Genomic DNA, 23,605 nt, shown 5'->3' with positions numbered 1-23,605 from the left:
AACTCCAGCTGTGACACGCATGTGGCCACGTTTCAAAGATTTTTATCCCCGCCCCGGGTGTCCAGTCTGCAAGAACAGACTGTGAGGGGGATATCCACCACCTGTTGTGGGACTGCCCGGCGCTAAAGCCGACGAGAATTCGGCACCTGGCGGCAGTGGGACTCTCACCGGACAATCCGGATTCCTATATCGCCTGGACACAGGGTCCATATCATTGTTCACTTCTTGATGTCATCAAATCAGCCCACCTTTTTTCATTTATTTAAGCATCTTACTCATCTCTCACTTCATAGTTTTTATGCCCTGAGGCAATAAACATCGCTTCAAAAAACAACAAATGGCACATTGATGATGATGATGATGACGATGACGATGATGCTGATGATGATGATGATGATAATGATGATGATGATAACATCAGGCTTATAGCCACTCGGTGGTTGCGCCCGACGTTTTATTTCTTGTCGTCTTCTGTTGTTGTTTTGATAACGCCAGGATAATTCTTCCAGATGCTTGCATGCGGAACCACAATGCTAAACGCATTTTTTAAATGCAACGCCTTCCACACGCTTCCCATACTGGTCCCTGGCATCCAGTGCTCTCTTTAAACCAATTAAAAGAAAAAGACGGCATAAAGTGCCATCCTCGCTGCAGAAGCGATAGACAAACAGCAGCCATCATCAGCGGCCCTCCAGCGGTGCCACGACAGAAAGCGGGCGCCCGTCGGAGCAGTGCCACCATGAGCAGCGACGGGGCCAATGAGGGCGACAAGGCTGGTGCGGTGAGTGGCACTCACCGCTGCCGCGTCAGGGAGACCAAGAAGGTCGGCGTGGAGCCAGTGTTGGGTCTCCGCGCTTCCAGCCTGAACGCCGTGGACGTGAACCAGGCTTCCAGGTGCGTGGCCAGCAAGGTGACCGATGACCGCCGCAGCAAGTGCGGTTGTTGGAGGTGGTGGTCTCTATTTTTATAGGGGATAAATACGGTGTGCTATGGTACGCCGTATTGCAGGGCTCCGGAATTATCTCGCCCATCTAGCACCTAGGCGTCTTTAGCGTGCACTCACATCGCAGACAACACAGGCGCCTTTTGCATTTTGCCTCCATCGAAACACAGCCCCCGTGTAAAAATTTAGGCCGCCTGAGGTTCCAATGTGCTCTGACACGGCAGAGCCCACAGCGTTTTTCTTTTTCTTTTGCACTTCGCATTCATTGAAACGCAGTCTCCATGGCCGTAATTCGATCACCCGACCTTGGGCAGCAGTTAAATGCCGAAGCCACTAGAGTTAGGGTAAGGGGGGGGGGGCTAAAGGATGAAGTCACACAACGCTGCAGTCTTCTACCTTTTCTTTAATTATTTCGCTTCACGCCAAGACACGAATGGTTCTTTTGGAAGCCATGAGGCAATTTGGAAAAAAAAACACTGTCTTGGTGCGGTGCCACATAGGAGCTTCCACCGCTGATTGTTGAGCGCAGATAGACGCTGTTCCACCATCGTGTGCAAACTGATCGTGGCAAAGTTTGTGCCCGCCCTTTTCTTTCGACACTTCGCTTAGTCTGACCTGCATTCTCTTCTTGCTTGACTGTTTTCTGTCATTGGGCTCTCATCCAATCGCGCAGCGCTCTTACGTACGAAATGCTGCGCGAATGCTCCAATGATCTGTCCGTGTGGCAGTCGGAGCGCCGAAAGTGGGAATCGACAGCAACGAAAAAAGTGTCCGAAGACTCTTGCATAGTAGCTCTCTGCAACAAATGTGTTTCAGTTTCGTTCTAAACGTTATCGTACGGTAGTGGAAAATTTACAACCCTGGTTGATTACTGCCAATCAGCATTGTACGGCCACGAGGCTCACGCACCCCATCTCAGCAGTCACAAAAGTTGTGCCAAAACTCGGCATTTTACTACTTTTAGCACATAGCTGGCACAGAACTCTATTCATGCATCCTAGGATGATCTCTCAGCAATGATGTTGTTTGCTGTACAGTACTGACGTGCTGTCCACTCTGTTCTAAAGTTAAGCCTTTCATTCTCTTTTTTTTTCCGCTCGCTGCTAGCCCTCTCAGGATGCTAATCAGTGCACCTCGCAAAACATTTTCTATTAAGGCGAAAGCCTCTAATGGCTCATACTCGCGGCCACGTCCCTGTCCGTCCGTCCGCTACGCTCTTCAGCAACTCGATAAAAAAATTTTTGTGCACGATGGGATTCGAACCTACGCTACTTCCTGCCAATGCCTATGTAGTTCTCCCTGCCTAGAACGCTGGAGAGTGTTTCTGGAAAGGCGTCGAATCAGACGGATGCCTCCCAAACGCCCTCCAGTGTCTCCAGCATTTAAGATTCAGAAACAATTGTGTACTTAATCAAAACCTTAACCACACATCAGTAACACAAGCAGCAGCACCACCGCGCTAAGGTACCCTTGCGCCATAAAAACCCATCATCATCACTGCACTCAAACGTTCTATCTCCCTCCCCCCACTTGAGTCACGCTGTATCATTACACTCTTTTGCCTACTGCACAGCTTTTTCTACCATCCGACTTCAAAGCACCCTGCCGAAACCACCGGTCCGAACTTCCAGTCGCCTTAGCCACAGCCACCCCATAGCCAGCATCAAGAGCCGTACCTTAGCAATGAGCAGTTCCTTTTTTCCTGACGCACTAACCCATTGGAATGCCCTGCACAACGGTATAGTTTCATGCAACGATCGCAAATCATTTCGCGCGAAACTCGCGTCATTTTCAGAACACGTGGACGTTTTGTTGTCCTGTACTTTTTCCTGTATTTTTGTGCTTTTTTTTCCTTGCCCCTTTTGTAACCACTTGTTCCTTCTTATTTTATTTTTTCAGCGTTTACAATTGCAGTGTTGCGTTCATTGTGCCTATGTTTTTATCGTGAGTGCATTTACACAAATTCATTTTTAAGCCCCTCATGTAATGCCCTTGGGCCTTTAAGGATGAAATAAATGAAGTGAAATGAAAGTACCCCCCTGAGTTTTCTATTATTTCTCACCTGTCGCATTGGGGCTGCGCCTTGTGGCTATATGTTTTCTTGTTTATTATGATGTCAGTCCTAAAAAAATTTAAATCTCAGCGCCAACGGTCATATAACCAGTGCCCCATCAGACACCAGACTTTCCTTCTATGTTTAATATATTTTTAAAAAGTCAGCCGTGGTTGCCTCGCCATCGGAAAATCCAAGCTAACATTTAATGATTGAGACGCCTTTCATGACACCGGTAAATAGAGCCAGCCACCTTTTCTGCTTACATACAGGTCGCCTTACTTCATTTACGTTCATATCACAGATATGAAGGATGAAACAAACTGTTCTACGATGTGCCACTTCAGCGTTACATCTTTTGCCGCCTTCATTCCGTCTTCATTTTATTTTTGCCTTTTTTCATAACTGCTGATGATAACGATGATTACGATGGATTTTTATGGCGCAAGGGCATCTGCGGCCAAAGAGCGCCATGGCACAAGGTGTTTTCAACTACTCAATGTGGAGTCAAAGACCCATTTCCCAAGCATTTCGCCCTGATTAAGCCGAGCACCAGGCAGGGGAAGCTTGTACCCTTTGTATCACCGTTGGCTACCTGACGGCACTGGGGATCAAACCCCGCACCTTCCTCATGCGGGGTGGATGCTCAGCCTCTTTTTCATTAATGCGCCCAGGATACAACACTGGGTACATGTTGTTGGGACAGTTAGTGTATTCCTTCAAACTGTCCCGTGTCCAGTCCTGTATGTGTTCTTTATGAACAACTTTACCGTGTATTAAAAACATCCCGCGGCACGTTGTCGCCCTGTGGAAGCAACACTACTGTAGTTGCGGGACTGCGTGGCCAACGTGTCGGAGCAGACGCTTCGCGTGGACCAGTAGAATTTTTTTGTAACTATTTATTTCTGCATTTTATAGGCTTAAACCTTGCGGCAGAAATGAGGGGCTTTGTGCAGGTGGGGGATACAGACCTGTGTCCTCTTCTTCCTCGAGGCTGGGTGGTCCCGAGGTCAGCTCTGCAAAAAAAAAATGCCAGGTGGTTTAGTATGGCTGACTGCGGATTATCGGGAGGTAGCACTAGTTATGGAGGACATTTAAGGTCCTTACGTGCTAAAGGCATTTGACCTCAAGGCCTTTGCCATAAAGGCTTTGTACCTAAAAGTCTTTAACTGGAAGGCATTTGTCATGAAAGCCTTCACCCTAAAAGCTTTCACCTTAAAGACGATTGACTAAAGGCCTTTACCAGAAAGGCATTTGACCTAAAGGCCTTTACCCTGAAGACCTTACATTTACCTTGAAGGTCTGCACCCACGTGTACCCTTCACCGATGCCTTCACCCAGGTGAAGGCCGTACAGGTGGCAAGTTGCCCACAACCCGGTGGGCAGGTGGCCCGCCTTCCACAAAGAAGGCTTCGGGGAGGTACAGGGTCCGTAAAAAGTTCCTAGGCCCCAGGTTCTGTTCTCGAACGCTATAGTTGGGCAGTTAACTCACCCCAAAACCCCAAATCTCTATAAAGGATAGAAGAACTATCATTCTCACCTTTTAAAACCTTGATATGTTTATTGCTATCATAAGTTGCAGGATATGCCACTGAGATGCAGGCCCTGCGGCCTGGCAACTTTTGACCAACTCTGTACGTACGTATGATCAAAATCGAAAAATGTGCTAGTAGTGGTACCTCACTAAAACAGTCACGTCTATCCGCCTTCCTCAAGTATTCCAGAAGGGCCTTCCAGAGCGATAGCGGATCGATCCACTCATGCAGCGTGCTAGACCGGTGCCCGCCCAGCGCCTGTAGTACTCTCTCCCGAACTGCGTGCAAGGCAGGATAAAGCCACAGAAGATGTTCCGCCATGCCTCTAGCCGGGCTTTCCGCACATGTAGGCATCGGGTTTCTGAGGAGTATCTTGCCGGCGACAGAAGGTGACCAGTCTGGCCTCGGCGAAGGAAGACCACCTCTACCCTTCGAAATGAGCTCATTGAGCGGCGATATAGTCTCTCACTATTGGCCAAGCGCTGGACCTGCTCGCGATGAAATGTCCTGGCCCTATCTATTGAGAGCAACATCGGATATTCCAAGACGGTAGAAGCCCAGAAAGCGGAAACGACAGTGGATTGAGACAAGTGCTTGAAAAGAGTGCACCGCTTATGTGTCTTTTCGTTCCCAGTGATCCCTTCATGTGCAGGAATTCATTTTGATAACTATATTGAGGTCCTCGGGTCGCAGGCGGCGCACCTTCGTTCGAATCGCCTTAAGAATGGCAGTCTCCTCACCTGCGCGGCAGGAGGTGTACGCTGCTCGTGGGTCAGTGTAAACTTAGTAGGTGCAAGGAGTCGTATCCTGTCTTTCTAGTAAGCGAATGATAGCAAGACATGTGGCAATGAACTCGAGATGGGTGGCATTTTATTCACCGGGAAGCAATTGAACTACAGTAGTGTCTGACTCAAACTCGTGACAAGCTATGGAGGCACTGTGCTGAGACTGAGCGGCATCTGTGCATAGTTCGATAGCTCCTTCCTGGGCTAGTTGGCATGAAAGCTTCACGTGGCGTTTGACGACAACGTTCCGCCTTTGGGGATTAGATGAACTGGCGCTCTTTGTTAGTGGCATACCATCTACTAAATCGATAAGTTCCCATGGTGGTGCAGAAGACGAGAGCGGCTTTGATTCATCGACACTGTAGCCTGATTCCCGCAGGATCTGACGGCCAGCCGCCTTTGTGCATGGAGAGACGGACGCTCTGGGCTTGCGATTGCTGCTCTGCCACATCCTGTAGAGCATTTATTTTGCTATATGCGCGCACGTCCGCTACTCGGCAGTACTCGGTAGACCAGTAACTAGGCGATTGATGCGATCAAGCTGGAGGTTTTGTGTCAAGTGGAGTCGCATGTACTGATTCGTGTGTAAGATTTTCGACGTTACGAGGGCTAGGGCTATCTGACGGAGCCCCACTTATTTTATTCCACACCCACGTGCAGAGGAACGGCTCATAAGGTGTAGGGCCAGATGGCAACTAGCCAATGTGCTCTGAAGCCAGATTTTTACTCTTCCACCCTCGTCAGTTGGTATGCCGAGTGTCGAGGACTGTTTGTTTCCGGCTTCCTAATCGAAAGAGGGTGAGGTTGCGTTCTGCCTCGGCTCGCAGCTGCCGTCGGTTTACTACAGCCATGTCCTCAGTTTTTTCAGGAGAGTTTGCATGCCTCGCTAGTGGATTTAGACGTCGACGGCGTTGAGGCCTGCTTGTAGGGTTAGTCCTTGCTCCCCAGGGGACCCCCACTTGGCCCACAGCGTTTTATCGCCCGCTTACACGGCAAAAGTATCGACGTCAGCATTGCTGGTAGGCCTAACATAGCAATGTTCAAAAGAGCGGGAGATATGACAGCACCTTGAGGGACGCCGATTTCATAACATTGTCATTCACCCTGAGTATGGCCAACCATCACTGAGAGTGTTCTGTCCACAAGAAAGGCTTTCACGAAGCAGTAGAGGTTCCCGCCAATTTGTAGTACCGGAAGCCGGTGAATTATGGTAGAGTGGAGCACGAATCAAACGCCTCTTTTAGATCTACCCCATCGAGCACTCGGAGCTGCGCGCTGCATGGGTATGAAAGAACGTCATTATGAAGCCTTCTGAGATACCGTGTGCGCAGAGCCCTCAGGGAAAACTTACTTGCATAGAGGACATGACGTTGTACTTGTCTAAGAACCATTCAAGTCTCCTTAGAGCTATACATTCCTTCACCTTACAAACGTTGGACGTTAGGGATATCGTTCTCAGGTCTGGTAATATCCAGTTCGCCTCACCAGGTTTTGTAATAGGCATCAACGCTGAATCCTTATCACTATTGCTCCAGTATTCGTTATCTATCATCAGGGTCGGTTCGTGTGACTTGGAAAGGTTGAGAAATGTTGAGTAGCGTACGCCATCCGGTCTCGGGTGCTATTATGTGCGCAGTGGTGCAAAGCTGCCTTGTCTAAAGTGAAGGGGTCGACGTATTCACGTGATATACCTGGGGGTCCACAAGCAAGGCATCCAGATTTTCAAGTTGCGGAAATAAGACAAAAACCCCTCCCCGGCTTGTATAGCTAGCTTAGTGCGAGACACTTAATTTCAGGGCCAAGCCTTGGAACGAAGAAATCGGCCGCTGGCGTCCAAGAATAGCGCAAAATGTTTGCCATGTGCTCGAACCAGTGGCACAACAGCTGCGAATCACGTTGAGCAAGGTGAATAGTATACTGGCGAACCCGTTTAGCAATGCGCGAGTAAGCGCGCCTACGACGGGCTGTGCGACCCCATCGACGAAATGCCTTGAGAGCACGAAGCCTGCGATTCCACAGACTCAATAGCTAAGAGTTCGGCTTCGGGGCATCAAATTTGACTGAAGGCTTTGTTGCAGCTTTCCTTTTGTCAGCTTTGATCTGAATTAGAAGCTCGTCTAATATTGTGGGAACATCGATCTCACTGAGCGTCCGGGGCGTGAGACGGGCTCCTCTATTTGATGTATTTGTTGCAGCTGTTGCGCATGTGCCCTCGAGGGGCCCATGGCACCACCGCTGGATAAGGATCACTGCCTATGACATTATCAGCCCGTCTCCATAGGATTTTGTCGGGAAGAGAAACTAGCGTCAGGTCTAGAGAAATGTCTTGTTGGCCTCTGCACTGGCTGAGGAGAGTACGTAGCATTATTTCTTGGCGATGGTTAGTTTAACTTTGACAGTGCGTTGCCATAGGCCCCGACCATCCGACCAATGATATCCCCAGCAGGTGTGCATGGCGTTAAATTCATCCCCAACAATAACTCAATCACAGGGATATATTATTAAGAAATGTGGCACAAAAGATATATCCACTCCACATGTCGTAGTGCCCAGCAATATGGCATAAACAGAAAAAGCCAAGGCTTGTTGGCCACCGTCTTGGGTAGGGACCACTCTCGCTACGTCCTGCGTCTGCGTGCAACACACGTATGTGTGAAGCTCGGATTAGGCCACGCGCGAAAGAACAAGGACGCATGCCCATGCCTGTCCAATGTCTACTGGAGCCGCATATCGCGATTCTGGCCCACGACGTCTGTGCTCTATGGAAAGGGTGCAGTAAGGTTTGTACCGTATTAGTTTAGGCCTGACAGTGCCAGTCTCCTGAAGCAAAATAGCCAGGGGAAGCTTGGCCGTGGTGGATAGCCTCCCCTGAAGCTCTGCTTGTATGCGACGGACACCCCGGTAATTCCATTCTATAAGAACCAGATATGAGAGTCGGAAGCAAAATTATCATGAAGTTACTCGCTAGTACAAACTAATATTAAACTGAAAGGTACGTGGGATTGCAGATGTGGGGCCAACATTAAGCTCTTACCTCGGAGGAACCTGTGGCGTTCATAAGACTGCAAGCATGCACTTGATCACCTCGGCACTGACTACTTCGACGATGTGCTTGAGCTGCTCTTCATCTAAGCGTACAGTGCTCGAGCGATCCGTTGCAAGATGCGTTTCTGTGCCCTGTCGAGTAGTGCTAAGGGCGTGAGCATAGGCCCGGTGTACGCGTTCCTGATTGGATACCGTCGCAGAATGCACGAAAGGTTTCTTGGTGGAGACGGTGTGGCATTCCTTTTACCAGTGCTCACAGGTTTGGTGGGCCGTTTGCGCGTATCTTGCCCCTTTGTTTCGCCTGCTGTCCCGAATAATGACTGACTTTACACCAAGTACGAGGATGACGGCTGCGTTCTTGTAGGGCTCTTGACGTATTTTGCGTCAGCGGGGTTTTCCACGATGAAGCTCGGCTTGCTGCTGACACTCGTTTCATAGTGACAACGGCGGAAAATTTCGTTCCTCAGAGTTTTGGTAGCATGTTGCCGAGCAGGTGCTACGGGTCTTGGGCGATTGGTGACGTCCGCAGTTGTGGCATAATGGGTCTCCCGGACAGATTTCGAGGTTGACATGTGCGGGGCGACCGCAGAGTGCCCATTGTCGTTAGTAGACTTCTTCATCTGCTGTGTCCGATTTCGTGACAGGTCTTACAAATGGTAGCTTTTTGGTTATAAGGTATTACCAGTAGGAGTATGCTGAATATACGTATTTTGCGGAGAAGTCTGGAGCCCTCAAATGCGCTGAGAGCTGCTCCGTTCTTGCCCATGGGCCTGGCATTAATTATCCTGCACGAATAGCAAGCTCTTCGCTTGTAAGCGCGTTGGCACGCTGGATGACGTCGCTGATCTGACCGGGGGAATGGTTTCATAAGCTTGTATTGACTTTTCCGTTCCGGAAATTATGAGAACATGGTCCCTGGGATGCGTATGCGATTTGTCGATGAAAACTGAGTGCTTCCTTCAAGAAGTATTGAAAGCCGGAGTGAAAGTGAATTCTTCCAAGCTCGATGGCTCCCTGAATCCAGTGTTCGGAAAGTCGTCTGGGCAAGGCAAGCTTGATTGTCCCAATGTGTTAAACACTGACTGGTTTGGCAGCAGTAGTTTTGGTCTGTCGCCGAACAAGTTGTCAATCATCCTCTTCAGAAAAGTGGCCATCGGCGCCGAGGCGCAGCCCTGCGAAAGCGGAAATGCCCATCGGCGTAGCGGACATTTAGAGCTGCTTGGAAGCAGCGAAGTTTTTCTGCCATACTGCTTGTTCACGAAGCGAGCGTCTTCTAGAGGTATCTGGTAGGTGCCTAACGGAATCCTGAGCTTGTTAGCAAATGTCGAGGCAGGTATCGCCGGAACCGCTTGGCTGATTCGTCATCCGTCAAGCACGGTGGACGATTCTACTGCGTTATCTGTGCCGCTTCGTTACCGCGGCGTCTTGCCGAGGCTGCTCAAGAGCCATGCTGGCGCCGGCGGCGGGCGTAGATTCCGAATGGTTTCCTGGGGCAGTCTTTGACGTGAAATTTCTAGGATAGGCTCCCAAGAATGGATGGGCTACCACCATCATGTTACTCGTCACCTGTGGACCACTGAAAAAAAAATGGATGGGCTACCGCCATCATGTTACTCGTCACCTGTGGACCACTGTGGTCCACAGGTGACGATAACATGATGGTGGTAGCCCATCCATTTTTGGGAGCCTATCCTAGAAATTTCCGGAAACCGAAAGCATTTCGTGCTTTAAAGGCACGCTGAAGAGAAATTTAAGTTGGTCTGTATCGATAGATTGCCGCGTCAAACTAAAAATTCAGCTTTGGATTCAACGCAGCCTCCACCACCGCCGGCCGTTTTGGCTAGGAAACTGTGATGCATCAAACTAAAATTTTGTAGCGTAGATCTTTGAGGCCAGGTTGAACTGCCACTCACTTCTCTACAGGCATCGCGAAGTCCTTTCCGTACTTGACGTCACGAGTTGGAATCGAGGGATGGCAAAAAGGCATTTTGAATTTTTTTTTTTCAGAATAAGCGCGTGTTTTGCTGCCGGATAAGCATCAACATATCCAGAAATATCCGCAGAATCGATTTTCACCAGGAGCAAAAATATTGTACAGTTTAGTTATCATCAGTGCTCCTGGGCCCATTCGAGTGTCGCGTGGAGCAAATAAGCACGGTGTGTGTGCAGGTCCCTGGCAAGCTGGCGGCGCCACTTGGTGCCCACGAAGCCCTCGGAAGCTGGTCAGCGCCGAGGCTCCAGGCGTCCAGCGCAGCAGCCGCCCAAGCCGGTGGCCGCGCCGGACCCTAGCGTCGCCGGCACGGAGTCCATCATGAATGTGCTGAAGCGCGTGTCCGAGATCCAGGTGCGCCAGAGTGTCAGGCTGTAGCATCCCACTCGCAGCTGGTGTGACATAACCACACTTCTTTCCTTCCGTTTTGGACCTTCTAGCGCTTTCCAACAAATACCATACACGAAAAAATCACATAGGGGCTTCAGGCTTTACATGCTGTACAAGGCTGCTAAAATTAGGCAGCAATGTTTGTCTTTACCTACAGCAAACATATCACATTTCAAGCCAAGCTAATTTAACTATTTGCTCAACTCTCAAGCCGTTGGAAATAAGCGAGAAAGCATCTATAAAGTTGTTGCGTGTCAATTTAAACCAGGGACAGCCTGGTTTTCGCCAAATAAGCTTAATTGGAAAACTGGTTTCTCGGCTCTGAACACAGTGACCTTTCACCGACGTGGGGCGGATTTATCTTGCGAAGGGCGGCTGCAGCGGCAGAATGGCGCAGAAAGTGTTCCCTTCCTTCGACCTTCACTCCAGTTCGCGCATCTGCAATCGCAATCGACGCTCGCGCCGCAGTCTTGTTCTCAGTGTTTTCATGGCAAGAACAATGTGAATAAAACTTTCTGTATTAATATCGCGAAACTTTTCTTTTTCTAGCGAGAGCTACACTGGGCTACCAGTCGAGCATTTCGCGGTGCATGGGAGAGGAAAGTTGTGCGCAAGCGCCGTTACCATGGCAACCGAAGCGGAGCAAAGTGCGGCGTGCTCTTCACCGTCGCCGCGGCCGCGCGCCCGCTCCACCGGTAGTTCCAGTTCCAGTTCCAAAAACTTTTATTTCCATCAGAAATGGAGGCCCTCTACTCCCTATCCCTGGCGCGCAGGCCTAGGGGCAGAGGCCAGGGCCTCCGCGACTAGATGCAGGCAAAGAGTTGTTGGCTCTTCGCGGCCTCTGCCGCCAGATGGATGGCTTCCTTCTGGGTCGCGGGGTCCGCGCTTTGCAGAAGGGTTTCCCAGGCTTCTCTACTATCTATTCCTCCCCTCACCCCTGGGGAGTGTACACACTGCCAAATTATATGGTCGAGGGTCCCCCTCTCTCCACATTTTTACATTTATCTTCTATGTCCTCGTCTTGTAGGACTTGTGACACCCATACCGGGTTTATGAAATTTCCGGCCTGTAGCCTTCTCCAGGTTACTGCCTCTATGTTCCTGAGCTCGTTGTCCGGAGGAGGGACAGTTCTTCTCTGCAGTCTGTAATTCTCTATGATTTCTGTGTATGTTTGTAGTCTCTCGTCTAGTTCCTTGCAATCTGGCAGTTCCGCTGCTGCTCGGAGGTAGAGATCGCGAGCTAGAAGGTGCGCCGCTTCATTGCCTGGTACTGACGTATGAGGTGGTGCCCATATTAGGCTAATTTCTCTATTCATCTTTTTCCCCGTTAGAATCTGCACCGCTTCTGATGCGACTCTAGCTCTTCCATAATTGTAGATGGCTGTTTTACTGTCACTTACTATATATAGTTTGCCTCTGTCCCCACGCAAGCCAGCGCTATTGCTACCTCTTCTGCTACTTCCGAATTGCGGCTGCGTATCGTAGCTGCTGATATTGCTGTACCCTTGCCATCCACCACTGAGGCTACAGCTGCTCCCAGTCTACCGCTCGCCGCATCCGTGTATGCTACCGTCTCCTTATTCATTTCGTTGAAGCGTCTCATGAGGGCTTCGGCTCTCTTTTCCCTCCTCTCACTGTTGAAGGTGGGGTGCATGTTTCTAGGAAAATCGGAGCGTGACGTCACGCGGATAAGCAGTTGTGCGCATGCGCCGATACCATTGTAGCCAGAGAGACCCCGCAGCTGCGCCGCGTCCTTCGTCGCCGCCTCGCCGCACGCCGCTCTATCGCCCGAACCCCGCGTCGCAGGCGCAGGATTGTGTATAAAAGGCGGAGATCTAGTGTGCGTCTGTATCACAACGTTTGACATGCATGCAGAGAGGGAGAGTCCAGCCGCTGCTAAACGGCGGTATAGACAAGAGAGGATTAACTCTTCCGGTCCTGAGGTTGTCGCTTTGCAGTTGGTTTGAACCAAATAAGAACGCTGGAGTCTGTGTGTACATGAAACAAGGTATCACCGCTGTCAGACATCTCACTTCGATTGCGGTGATTAATTGTGAAGCCTGCTGTGTTCGGCTTCTTGCATCATCCAAGGAGTCTACGTGGCACCGGGAACATCAATCAATCCGACGATTGATGTGGTTGCCACGTGTATACCAGCCTACGGCCCGGTTTCACAGTGGTGTGTGACTTTGGGTGCTTTCAACAGCAAAAGAGGACTCTCTTAGTGAGTGTATAAAAGAAAAGTTTGACTTTAATTTAGCATCGGACTCTCACGTCCAGACTACTTAATGGGGAACTACTGTAGAGCTTGTATACTAAAGAGGCGCTACCAAATCGAAATACTATGTCGACAAAAACTGAGACCGCTGCATGCTACTTCACAGATCATTGGGCAGTCTTCGTCTCTGTCAAGCATAACGAATAAAAGATGTGTTAACCTAATGTCTCTCATTGTTAAACATAGTTGCCACAAGCTCAGCCAGCAAAACTTACCTCTCGCTACGTATATCCTGGCATAGCCGAGCTAAGCCACTGCCATATTTTTTGCACTCTAAGAATGTCTCAGGAAGGCTATCTAAAGCTATCACGAGTTTTATATAAAGAAAACTGTGCAATAGGAAGCCTTTAACAATACTGTTCGAATTTCATTTACAACTCATGTGCTATCGTAATGCCCTCGACACATGTTAGGCAGGGTGCGCTGTTGATTCGAGCTCTTGCGACCGCATCGTACCCACTATGCAGGCGAAGAATCCAGCGTCTCGTCCGAATCTCCGTTTGTAAACCTGGGGGTTTAATTATGCCACCGAGGCTCCCGTTTTGATACACAGAAAAGAAGAGTTGGTTTAGCTCGGCAGCTTTCCAGCGGACAAAACATCAAACATAAGCTGTAGTGAATAGCTGGCTACTACTTAAGCCACAAATATCACTCTTCCTTTCGGCCAAGATCACAAAGGCCTAGTTATTCCAATTACATTCTTAGATGTCTGATATATTTTCGTGAACATCCCGCTCTGGTGTCTGGCTGCTGAGCCAAACCTCATGGTGCGAGATCACGGTCGTGGAGCTGAATTTGAAAAACGTGAAATGCAAAAAATTATCCGTAGCCCCTATGTTCAACTTCCGGACGCTAAAACCTAATAAAATATTCCGTAAACTACTACGTATGGAGCATACAGACGAGGAAAATGAGTCGTTTGGCACTTTATTGCATGTTGTGTCATTACATCAAGAACATTTCGATCATATCAGGCGCTCTGAAGCAGTTGTCTCAGAACTGCATCTGATGGGTATTTTTTTGTGGGCCTGTGCTAGTCACCAGGCGTATATTTCGTCATTTTTTTATGTTGTACATTTTTGTGACGTATAAAGTGCCTGTCAGCCGAACTCTCGACTTCGTTAGCGAGGCTTGCTCGATTTCAGCTATTTTATATAATTCTTGCGAATTCCCTCGAAATTGTTGCTTGCTCTCAGCTGGTGGGCATTCTTCACGTACCTTATTTGGTGCCGAGCCATTGATTCTGATACTACAAAAGGAGGCCAGCCGTCCGTCACTCGTGTCCAGCCTACGCATAGCGGCCAACCTGAGTCGCGAAGTTACCCGAGACAAAAAAAATTAATGCGCAATCAGTGCAATTGATGTTGAAGGGAATGCGTTAGCGTGTGGGCTCCGATTAGTTCACCGCTTTGTGTTGACGATTCTAGTTCATTCACATCAGTCCTAATTTACCCTGCTGCGATGGTCAAAACCCCTCATCGTTCCGTGTGACTTTCTGAATGCCCCTCAGATGGCGGGCCTTTTATGGGGGTATTTTTGGGGGCCCAAATGCCTGCGTGCTCTGGCGTTTGGACTGACTCGCGCACGGATGAAGTTGATGACGATGTCCAAAGCATAGCGCGCGAGGCTGCGGCGATGGCCTAGGGGTCTAAGGCAGCGAAGCTCATCTGTTCGCGCCGCCGTGAACCTGAATCCCTCTTCAGACCGTAAGTTTTTTTTTTTCTGCTCCCGTTTTCTTTGAGCCTTCAGAGACGGCCGTACAAAAATCGATGCAATCTGGGTTCTAATGTCATTGCATAAATAACGCTACTGCTGTACTACGAGTTCTTAACGTTTAATGGTTACACCAGCTGCGCACCTTACGCCGCAGATCGACCTAAAAATGGTGTGGGTCGCCAGCCAGCGGACCCGCGGAAACAATCGCGGCGGTGGTTCGCTTTCAAGTTTACGCAGGGTTTCCTGCCGAAGAAAACTACAATGTACATGTTCCCATTTTGCATAGAAAAGCGCAGAATAGGCCAGCGCTACATAAAAGAAGCGCGGATTCTAGGTTTTACTGCGTCACAGTTACCTAACGGCGGATGTGTTCTTTCTTCGGCTTTTCACTAGTGTGCGCCCCACTACCTGTGTCCGCACAAGTTGTATTGATCAGACAGGTTTACTATATTTGGCTGCACTAGTTCACAGAGTGCAGCGCCTCCGTTTGTTTCAGTGGGGCGCGCGCCTCCTGCGCATATTTCTTTTGCCACGCTTCAGCACGAGCCCCGAACTCGCTCGCTGAAAGTGCAGCGATGGCCGCTGGCGTGCGTGCCGAATGCGTAGCTGGGCAGACGGCGAAGGGAAGGGAGTCGACGCTGTTTTCCACCCCGACGAGCTGTTTCATCCCGACGGCAGCAGGTGAGTAACGTTGACGGCCGCCCTGTGGGCAGCGATTGAACAACAGCACACACGCAGTTAAGTTTATTGCTTAAAGAGACTGATGCCGGCTATTTCAGGATAGAAAATGTGCCCCTTGTTTTTTAAGGTTAGTCACGTACGACTACGGCGCGTACGGGGGCAGGGCTTGAGCATAACAGTATCCCGGCGCTCAGGGCACTACAATTTTTCGACACAAGTTATGAACCCATAAATATTAAAAACACGTTCCGGCTCAAGGTAGCCCGCTTAGTGTGAAAGTTATGCTGTCCAGATGTGCTGTTATTACTTAAAACTCTTCTCGCTCCAGACGGGGAGCGTTGCAAGCTCAAATTTACCAAAGCGATTACCGACGCAGCACACCTCGTGGACGCCCTGCGGGTGGGGTCCTGCTGGCAGCTTTGGCGGACCCTTCAGACGGCCGCTCAGATCTTGTCGATGACGAGCTGTGGAGTTCCTGGAAACGAAAAAATTCTTTATTCATATATATTATGAGCTGAAAGAGCTTGTAGAAAAACGAGGAAAATTTGGGTAAGTTACCATTTCGTATATTTCTACATTTCTGCTGACACTGCTACGACTGTTACTGTGATGGGAAGGACGCTATCAGGTCTCGAGTACCACATCAACCGTCCAGTGCTTCTGGCGCCTGGCAAACCTGAGCTTAGTAATAAAACATTAATTACTGAGCATTTGTGAATGCACTTGCAGCAAGGCTACCGATGAAAGGACCGCGAACGGCGCAGAAGAGCCTGCACTGCCTGCTTTGGACAGCCCAGGCACCAAGCAAGCATCAAATGTGTCAGCTGTGGTAAGCAAGATGGCCGGATGAAGCGCCGCAGTTAAAAACCGCCTCACTAATCTGTTATTGAGGCATATGCCAGGAGTCTAAATTTTGTAATAAACTCCCTTCAAAAAACCCCTGTCTTCATTCTATTACAAACTTTTTTTCTTGAATGCCTTGGCACTGGAATTCCAAGGCATTTTCCAGCCACAAGACCGGCAAGCACCGTAACGTGTCAAGATGTCAGTGACCTAGAAGCAGATAACATTTCTCAGCTCATCTTCTGAGAAACCAGCTGCGATGCGAACAGTCGTTACCTTTGGGAAATAAATGTAGCATATTCATGAGCAATTTTCATGAATATTCATGAGCATATTCATGAATTCATATTCATTCATGAATTCATATTCAGCATATTCATGAGCAAATTTGAAAAAATTCGCGTAGCTGCGACGCTGACGATGTGCAAATTAGTCCAGTGAAATATGTCCTTGACGCTATAAGTCCCATACTAACCTACATATATAATCTTTGCCTTTCAACTGCAGTTTATCCAACAAAAATGCAAGTGGCTCGAGTGATTCCGCTATACAAAAAAAAGGGTGATAACCGAGATGTTTCGAACTACCGCCCCATATCAATATTGCCTGTGTTTTCTAAAGGTCTGGAAAAAATCCTATTTATGCCACAAATATGATATAATCACAAAATCGCAGTATGGCTTCCAAAAACATCGGTCCACAGAACTGGCACTTCTTGATCAAAAAGAATATATTTTGCAAAACTTCGAGGATAAAAACTACGTTCTGGGGATTTTTGTTGACTTTACGCAGGCTTTTGACAACATTAATCACTCTATTCTTTTTGATAAATTACATCACTACGGTATCAGAGGACATGCACTTAATATGTTAATTAGTTATCTCTCTCACAGAAAACAATTTGTTCAAGTAAGCCATTTAATATCTAATCAGAAAGCAATAGTCGCAGGCGTACCTCAAGGAAGTATTCTTGGTCCCTTACTCTTTAATTTATACATTAATGATATAGTATGTATATCATCTGACCTGAAGTTTGTTATATATGCAGACGACACTAGTATATTTGTGCCTTCATCCTCTTGTGCTGACGCGTTCGTTAAAGGAAACATAGCCTTAAAAAAGTTGGAAGCTTGGACAGACAGTAATCAACTGAATATTAATACAAAAAAAACAAAAGCAGTAATTTTTCACCCTAAGGGTAAGCAGCTATCTACCGATTACGATCTTCTGTTTAGAGGTACAAGGATTGTGGTCGTCGAAATAATAAAGGTATTGGGCGTTTTCTTTTCCAAGACGTTGCAATGGGATGACCACGTAAACCATATTTTGCAGAAATTATGTTCCATAACAGGTATACTCAGTCGAAATCGTTATGTCTTTCCAATGTCTGCAAAACTAGCCATTTATTATGCCTTATTTTCTTCTTACATGAACTATTCTCATTAAGTCTGGGGCACAACGACCGACAAAAACCTTAGTAGTCTTTTAAGGATGCAAAAAAAGGTTTTACGGATCATTAATAATTTGCCTAAGTTTTACTCAAGTAAATTTATCTTCAGAAATCTTAAGGTCATTCCAATAACTAAAATGTATCATTATAAACTCCTACGCGAATATAAACTCAGCATCAAGGAAAATCAAAGGCTGTTTTTGGACATATCGAACTTAGAATTAATAGGCAACGCGGCCTACAATACGAGGACAACAGACCGTTGGAAAGTGCCAAAATGCCGTACGAACTATGGGTATCAGAGTCTTAGGAATAACCTGCCTCGATTACTAAATGAACATATTAAAGCGGGAACAGATATTTTAGGACTAAATTTCCGGAACCTGAAGGCGTTGTTTTATTAATTTGCATGTCCGTAATACACACCACACATTTCATAAACAAAACACCTTGTACAGATATTTAGCCACTGTTTCATTATGACTGCATGTCTTTATTTCCCGACCGTTCCATGAGCTTGTCGCCATACCTTTCATAAAAATGCCAAGTTATAATTTTGTTTGTCTCTGTATATTTCTGTATATTTTTTTCTGTACATTTGTTTCTGGATTGTGTTGCTTCGTTGCCGTCAATGCCAGGGGGGACCAAGATTTTTTTTCAAGCCGTAAAGGAACGGCTTTTCTTCTTGGCCCCTTTCACAATGTGTACGTCATGTTGTGAAGAACAAATAAAAATGAATGAAATGAATGAAAATGAATTTGTTCACCCGGATACTCTAAGTTACAAACACTTCCTTGGCAATCAGGACCACAATGAACAAAAAATATTACATTCCATTCGGCATGGAAACTGAGGAGCATTTTGTTCGCGCACATATTAGCACTACTGCATGGCTATGGCATTTCGCATAGCTTCAGCGGTGGTCATCAAGGCAAGGTAGACATGTTGCACATCGTCACTGCCAACGTCGTCTCGCTGCGGTCGTGATAAAAAAAGTCTTCACTGCACGAATTCGTGCAAGACACATGCTGCTACAAGAAGGTATCACGACTGCGCGACTAGTATAGCCTTCTCAAACGTTGTTTCAGGGGGACCAATATGTTCTCGATGGTGTGTTGACTGCCGGATGTTAAACCTTTTTTTTTACATGTTGGAAAGGTGCACCTTCGTAATCTCGACATGTGGCCAAGGAATTAGCGGGCACGTGCTGTCTACAAATATTTATACGCATCACTGCAGAGAGCTGCAGCATTTTCACAGAATGGGCTGTTCCTCAAACCATCCGCGGAATTTCAATGCATGTACGCATCAAGAAATATGCTTTGATGACATCGAATGCCTTGCAAAGTTATCGAAGGCTATTTATCTTATAGCATGAGTACGTCGACTCGTCCGGCCTCAAAACTTCTATGTGGGAGCCATCGACAAGCCTCTGCTTCAAACTGCATGCCTGCAACTGAATACAGATAATGTCAGGACGGCGCGTAGAGAACAAGGACGAGAGAGGACAAGAACACAACAGGCCAAGTTTGTGCCTCTCTTGTCCTTGTTCTTTTCGCGCCGTCCTGACATCATCTACAGCTGCCCCACAGCAGTTTGAAAAAAAGGTGACACTTTAAGCTGTCAGCTCAGGACATCAAAACCTTCCCGCGAAGGCCGGAAATCCCTCATGAACTCATAGTCGCAGTACAAGGTCACAACCAAAGGTTGGCATTCGACCGCAAGTACCTCAACCTCACCTGAACCTCAAATAAAATTGGATAACCTCATCTAATCTCAACCTCATCACTGCAGGTTGAGGTTTCCTCAACCGCCCTCATATCATTTTTCCAGAGGTCACTATAGCAACCTCACCTCCACCACACATGGGGTTGAGGTCGGGCGCTGAACCTCGAAAAATGGAATTAAGAAACTGAAATTGGAGTACGAAATTAAAAATAAACCTGCCGAGAATCCTGTGAGTGAAACAAGCTAGAATAATGTAGCACCTCGATAACGTAGTTAGGCATTTAAGGATGTAAATATTAGATACGTATTGTATGTACACAAGAGGAAAAACTGGTATTCCGGCATGAGAGCTCGAAGGGTTAATTTATGACTTCTACGTGGAAGAGCCATCGCCTCCCACTTACATTACAGAATAGGCAGAGAAAGCAACAAAATTGGCCGTCATTGAAATATTTGCAATGTGAGCGATATGCAGACACATATCGTCAGTATGTATTGACTTTATAGCTCCTATCCTACATATTGAAAGGAGGCAGTGTAGATAAAAATTTTCCTCTTTTATAAATCTTTTTTAGCCATCTTCATGTTCACTCGAATACTGATTATTAAGCCGCGACAAAGAAGAGTTATGTTCAGTTATATGTATGTACGTGTAAGCAGCTTCATTTTGTATATTCTGCTAATATGACCTTGTATTATTTTTATGCATGCGCCCTTTTTTCAGCTTACACTTGTCAAAACAACTCGGCTATAGTGATACATAGGCTGAAAAGGGCACTCTTGCACCGGCTCTTCAAACTCCTCCTGAGCGAAATCTCTTTCCCCCACAAAACACCTGTAGCCTTTACACAACCCTAGAAGAAAAATCTATGTTGGGGGAGGGGGGATCTTCTGCGAAGCAGCTCACCAACCTAACTTCTTCCATATGAGAGAAGGGCAGGAAGAGAAAACAATTATTACAACTTATTTATTTATTTATTGTACACTCAGGGCCAAAGGCATTACAGAGGGGAGTGGGTTTAGGATAAACAACAATGAAATAGAATACAGTGAAAATAGGTATTACAAAATAAATTTCCTTCAGAATGAAACAAATAACATCCAGAAAACGTAAATAGTATAGAAACAATGTATACAATACAGTGGAAGCAGATAAAACACACAATCAACTTTCTTCAGAATAAACAATATTAGCTACAGCGTCATGAAAGATTTTATTATCAGGAATGGCAGCAATATCTGGGGGAAGAACCATAAGCAACATAAGCAACATAAGCATAACATAAGAAGGAACATAAGCAAGAATCGCAAACTAAACACGGGTAAACTAAAACACAAAACAGGAGAGGACAACAGCGCACCTCAGAACTGCACTCCACAACGTCAGCTTGTAATCGGTTTAATTTCTTTAATTTATATTAAAAAATGCACATATTTGTGCGACATCGACTTACGAATTTCGCATTTATGATCAGCCCATCTAAATACAAAATGTGGCGGCGAAAAATACATGCCGTGAATAATTTTGAAAGTGTGTGCGATACAGCATCTCAAATATAAATTTTCAGACCCTAAATAGGAGTTCCGAAGGCAAATGGAAAACATTAAATTGTTGAAGATGTCACCGAATCAGTCAACACTTTTGCTTAGCCGCGTATTCCAGTCGCATGGTACCAGCTATAACATCCTAGCAAACATTTAAACATTTGCAATGCTCTACCAATGATCTAGTTAAGTACAACGCTGATATATTCATCCCATAGCTCGGTGTTTCGACGTTATCGTGGTCCGGGATCATGTACAGTCCTGCATCTATAATATAGGCTCCATTATGGACAGAGCGAATTATGAAGAACTTTCGCTAGGATCAAACTTCTTCGATGTGTTTACGCCTCGCTTTTGCACTGTGCAGAAGTGGCACCGTGCAGGAGTGTCTCCGGCGCGACGCGCGCGCCCCCCGCGGCGGAAAGGGCAGACCGGTTGGGAGACGCGCGCCCGCGCGCGCCGCATAAATGCGGCGAAACTGGCCGGGATGTGAGTCGTATTCTTCCTACTTTCAGTGTACTCGGGCATTCTTTGGTCACACATTAATTGCTGCGCAGCAGTCTGCAAAAGCACATGCTTGAACTGGCCGCAAAGTTTTTCACCTCCCCAAACGAGCTACACTGTGTAAAGCGAAGCCTAACGGTGGGTGGCTTTCGTCCCGACGGAAAGTGAGCCGGCAATGTCAGGATTAACTGCGTGATGTCCTTCCCAGAAGAGAAAAAACAAAGGCGCACTACAATATCATGCATTCGTATTTTTCTCACGACCTGAAGAAATCGAGCTTCTTCGCAGTGTGGCACCTACATTTTCTGCTCCCAATTTGCCTGCTCGAGGGAAGGAAAGCGCGTGTACCAGGAACCACAGGACGCGTCTGGTGGCGCGCGCCGACGCAAGTGGTTATTCCATAATCCTTAAAATGTATTTTGGCCTATACTGTCCAAACAGCTCACTGTGCCCGCTATAGCACGCGTGAATACCGGGTATGTAGGTGATCAAGCGGCAGCAGAGAACTGCCTCTCCAGAGTGGCAGTTGAGCGAATGTCGGCAAAACCAGCGCCACGTGGAGGTCGGCAGGTGGCGGATATATGCTATATTGACGAACGACATGTATAGGATTTCTGAAGTGGCGGTGCTCGGCTTGCTGTGTGCGTCATATTTGGGCTGCTTGATGGCGTCACCCTATTTTTATTGTCACCAAAGGGACTTGCTCTGCCATCTGCGAGTACACACAGTAACATATACATGCCACCGACTTTTCTCGTATGAAGACTAGTAGTGATTTCGCATTAAAAATTTAATTTATTATATTCCAATTTTGGGACAGTGGCAAGTAAAGGGTTAATTTAGGATGCTCAGTCGGCCTGCGCGCCCACTATAACGCGCAGAGAATGATCAATGTGCATCTTATTGACGTTGGCAGCCGAGACCACTGCTACATGCTGTCCTTTAAAACATGTGTCATTAGGAAAACAGGAAACCGCGACACCAGAGAGATAATTGAAGCCTTTCATATAAATTCTGCCTAGAGTTGCCTCAATTATTCTCACAGACAGGAATATGTCGCTTTCTACGAACCTAGCCGGCCTTCGTTTGCGAGTTTTAAGGCTTTTTCGTTAGCTTCTCGTATTTTATTTTCACTTATCTTCTTGAGCTCCCTCTCGGTTCATTGCTCTTCTCCTTCTACCGCATCCTTTCCTTCCTCCTGTACCGCCACTTCCCCTCACAGCGTTCTTTTCTTTTTCTTTCCGCTCTCTGAGTCTTTGCCTAAGTTTACGTTCCTCCCCTCACAACATTCCCAACTTCCTAGGAATGCTTGCTCAGGCAGCCCCGTTCGGTCGACGCCCTCGTGGCTGAATTTGTGTCGCGTTGTAGCACATGGGGAGGGGGGCGTTCGCCAAAAATCATGTTTTGTATTTTTCTAGTTCTTTCTTGACCGTATTTTTTTATCCTCTCCCCTTCACTTCGTTGTTGTGTTTTGCTTCTTTTTGTATTGGGCACCCACTCCTTGTGTCGTCTGCTCATTTTATCGTGCTTTGCTACTTGAAAATAGACGCCCAGCATACAATCAGGGCCCCTCAGGGGCATCTGCTACATGCAGATGTTGTTGAGTTGCGACACCACGCTTTCCTGAGCATCCGCAGGGACATCCCCGCAGGGGGAATGGTGAGCAGTGCGTACCACGGACCCGAGCACTCGTGCTTAGCCGTGCGTGGCTCAGCCGTGTCCGGTAAAAATGGGATCCTGATGGTTGAGCCGATGCCCGGCACTTGGACCTTTAAGGCCCTTCGGTGGAGGCAACCCACTAATTTGACTCCAGATTCCCGCAGACGGCACCTCCGGCCTGACACGACTGGGGGAAATCGGCAGTCACCTTTTCCTGTCTTCCCCTCCATCTTTCACTTTCCTATGTCTTTCTCACAAGTCTCCTGTCTCCTTCTCTCTTCTTGGATTTTTCCTTCTTCCAGGCAGCGAGGGTTGACATTTTGTGGCTAACCACCCTTAGTTACGCCATATTTGGTTATAGTTACAGTGTACAACTGGCGTGGGCAGGGCTTTCCTTCAAGTTCCTGTCCCGTCCCCTTGTTGGGCCCCATGGTGGAGGGTGGTGCCGTAGCCGAACAACA

At 47.5% G+C, this 23,605-nt stretch overlaps 1 protein-coding gene across 1 annotated transcript in view; it reads left to right on the top strand.

Annotated features, from left to right (window-relative positions):
* Window positions 1-649: 649 nt before the first annotated feature.
* LOC144119631 (uncharacterized) overlaps window positions 650-23,605 on the top strand; it is a 38,125-nt gene continuing 15,169 nt past the window's right edge. The window contains exons 1-2 of the mRNA XM_077652234.1: window positions 650-894; window positions 10,531-10,705. Coding sequence (XP_077508360.1) covers window positions 740-894; window positions 10,531-10,705 — 330 coding nt within the window. The 5' untranslated portion in view covers window positions 650-739. The remainder of the gene's footprint in view (window positions 895-10,530; window positions 10,706-23,605) is intronic.

This window comes from Amblyomma americanum, chromosome 1, assembly GCF_052857255.1.
Source record: "Amblyomma americanum isolate KBUSLIRL-KWMA chromosome 1, ASM5285725v1, whole genome shotgun sequence".
Lineage (NCBI taxonomy): Eukaryota > Metazoa > Arthropoda > Arachnida > Ixodida > Ixodidae > Amblyomma > Amblyomma americanum.
The sequence above is the reverse complement of the archived record's forward strand: the minus strand, read 5'-3'. Positions and strand labels throughout refer to the sequence as shown.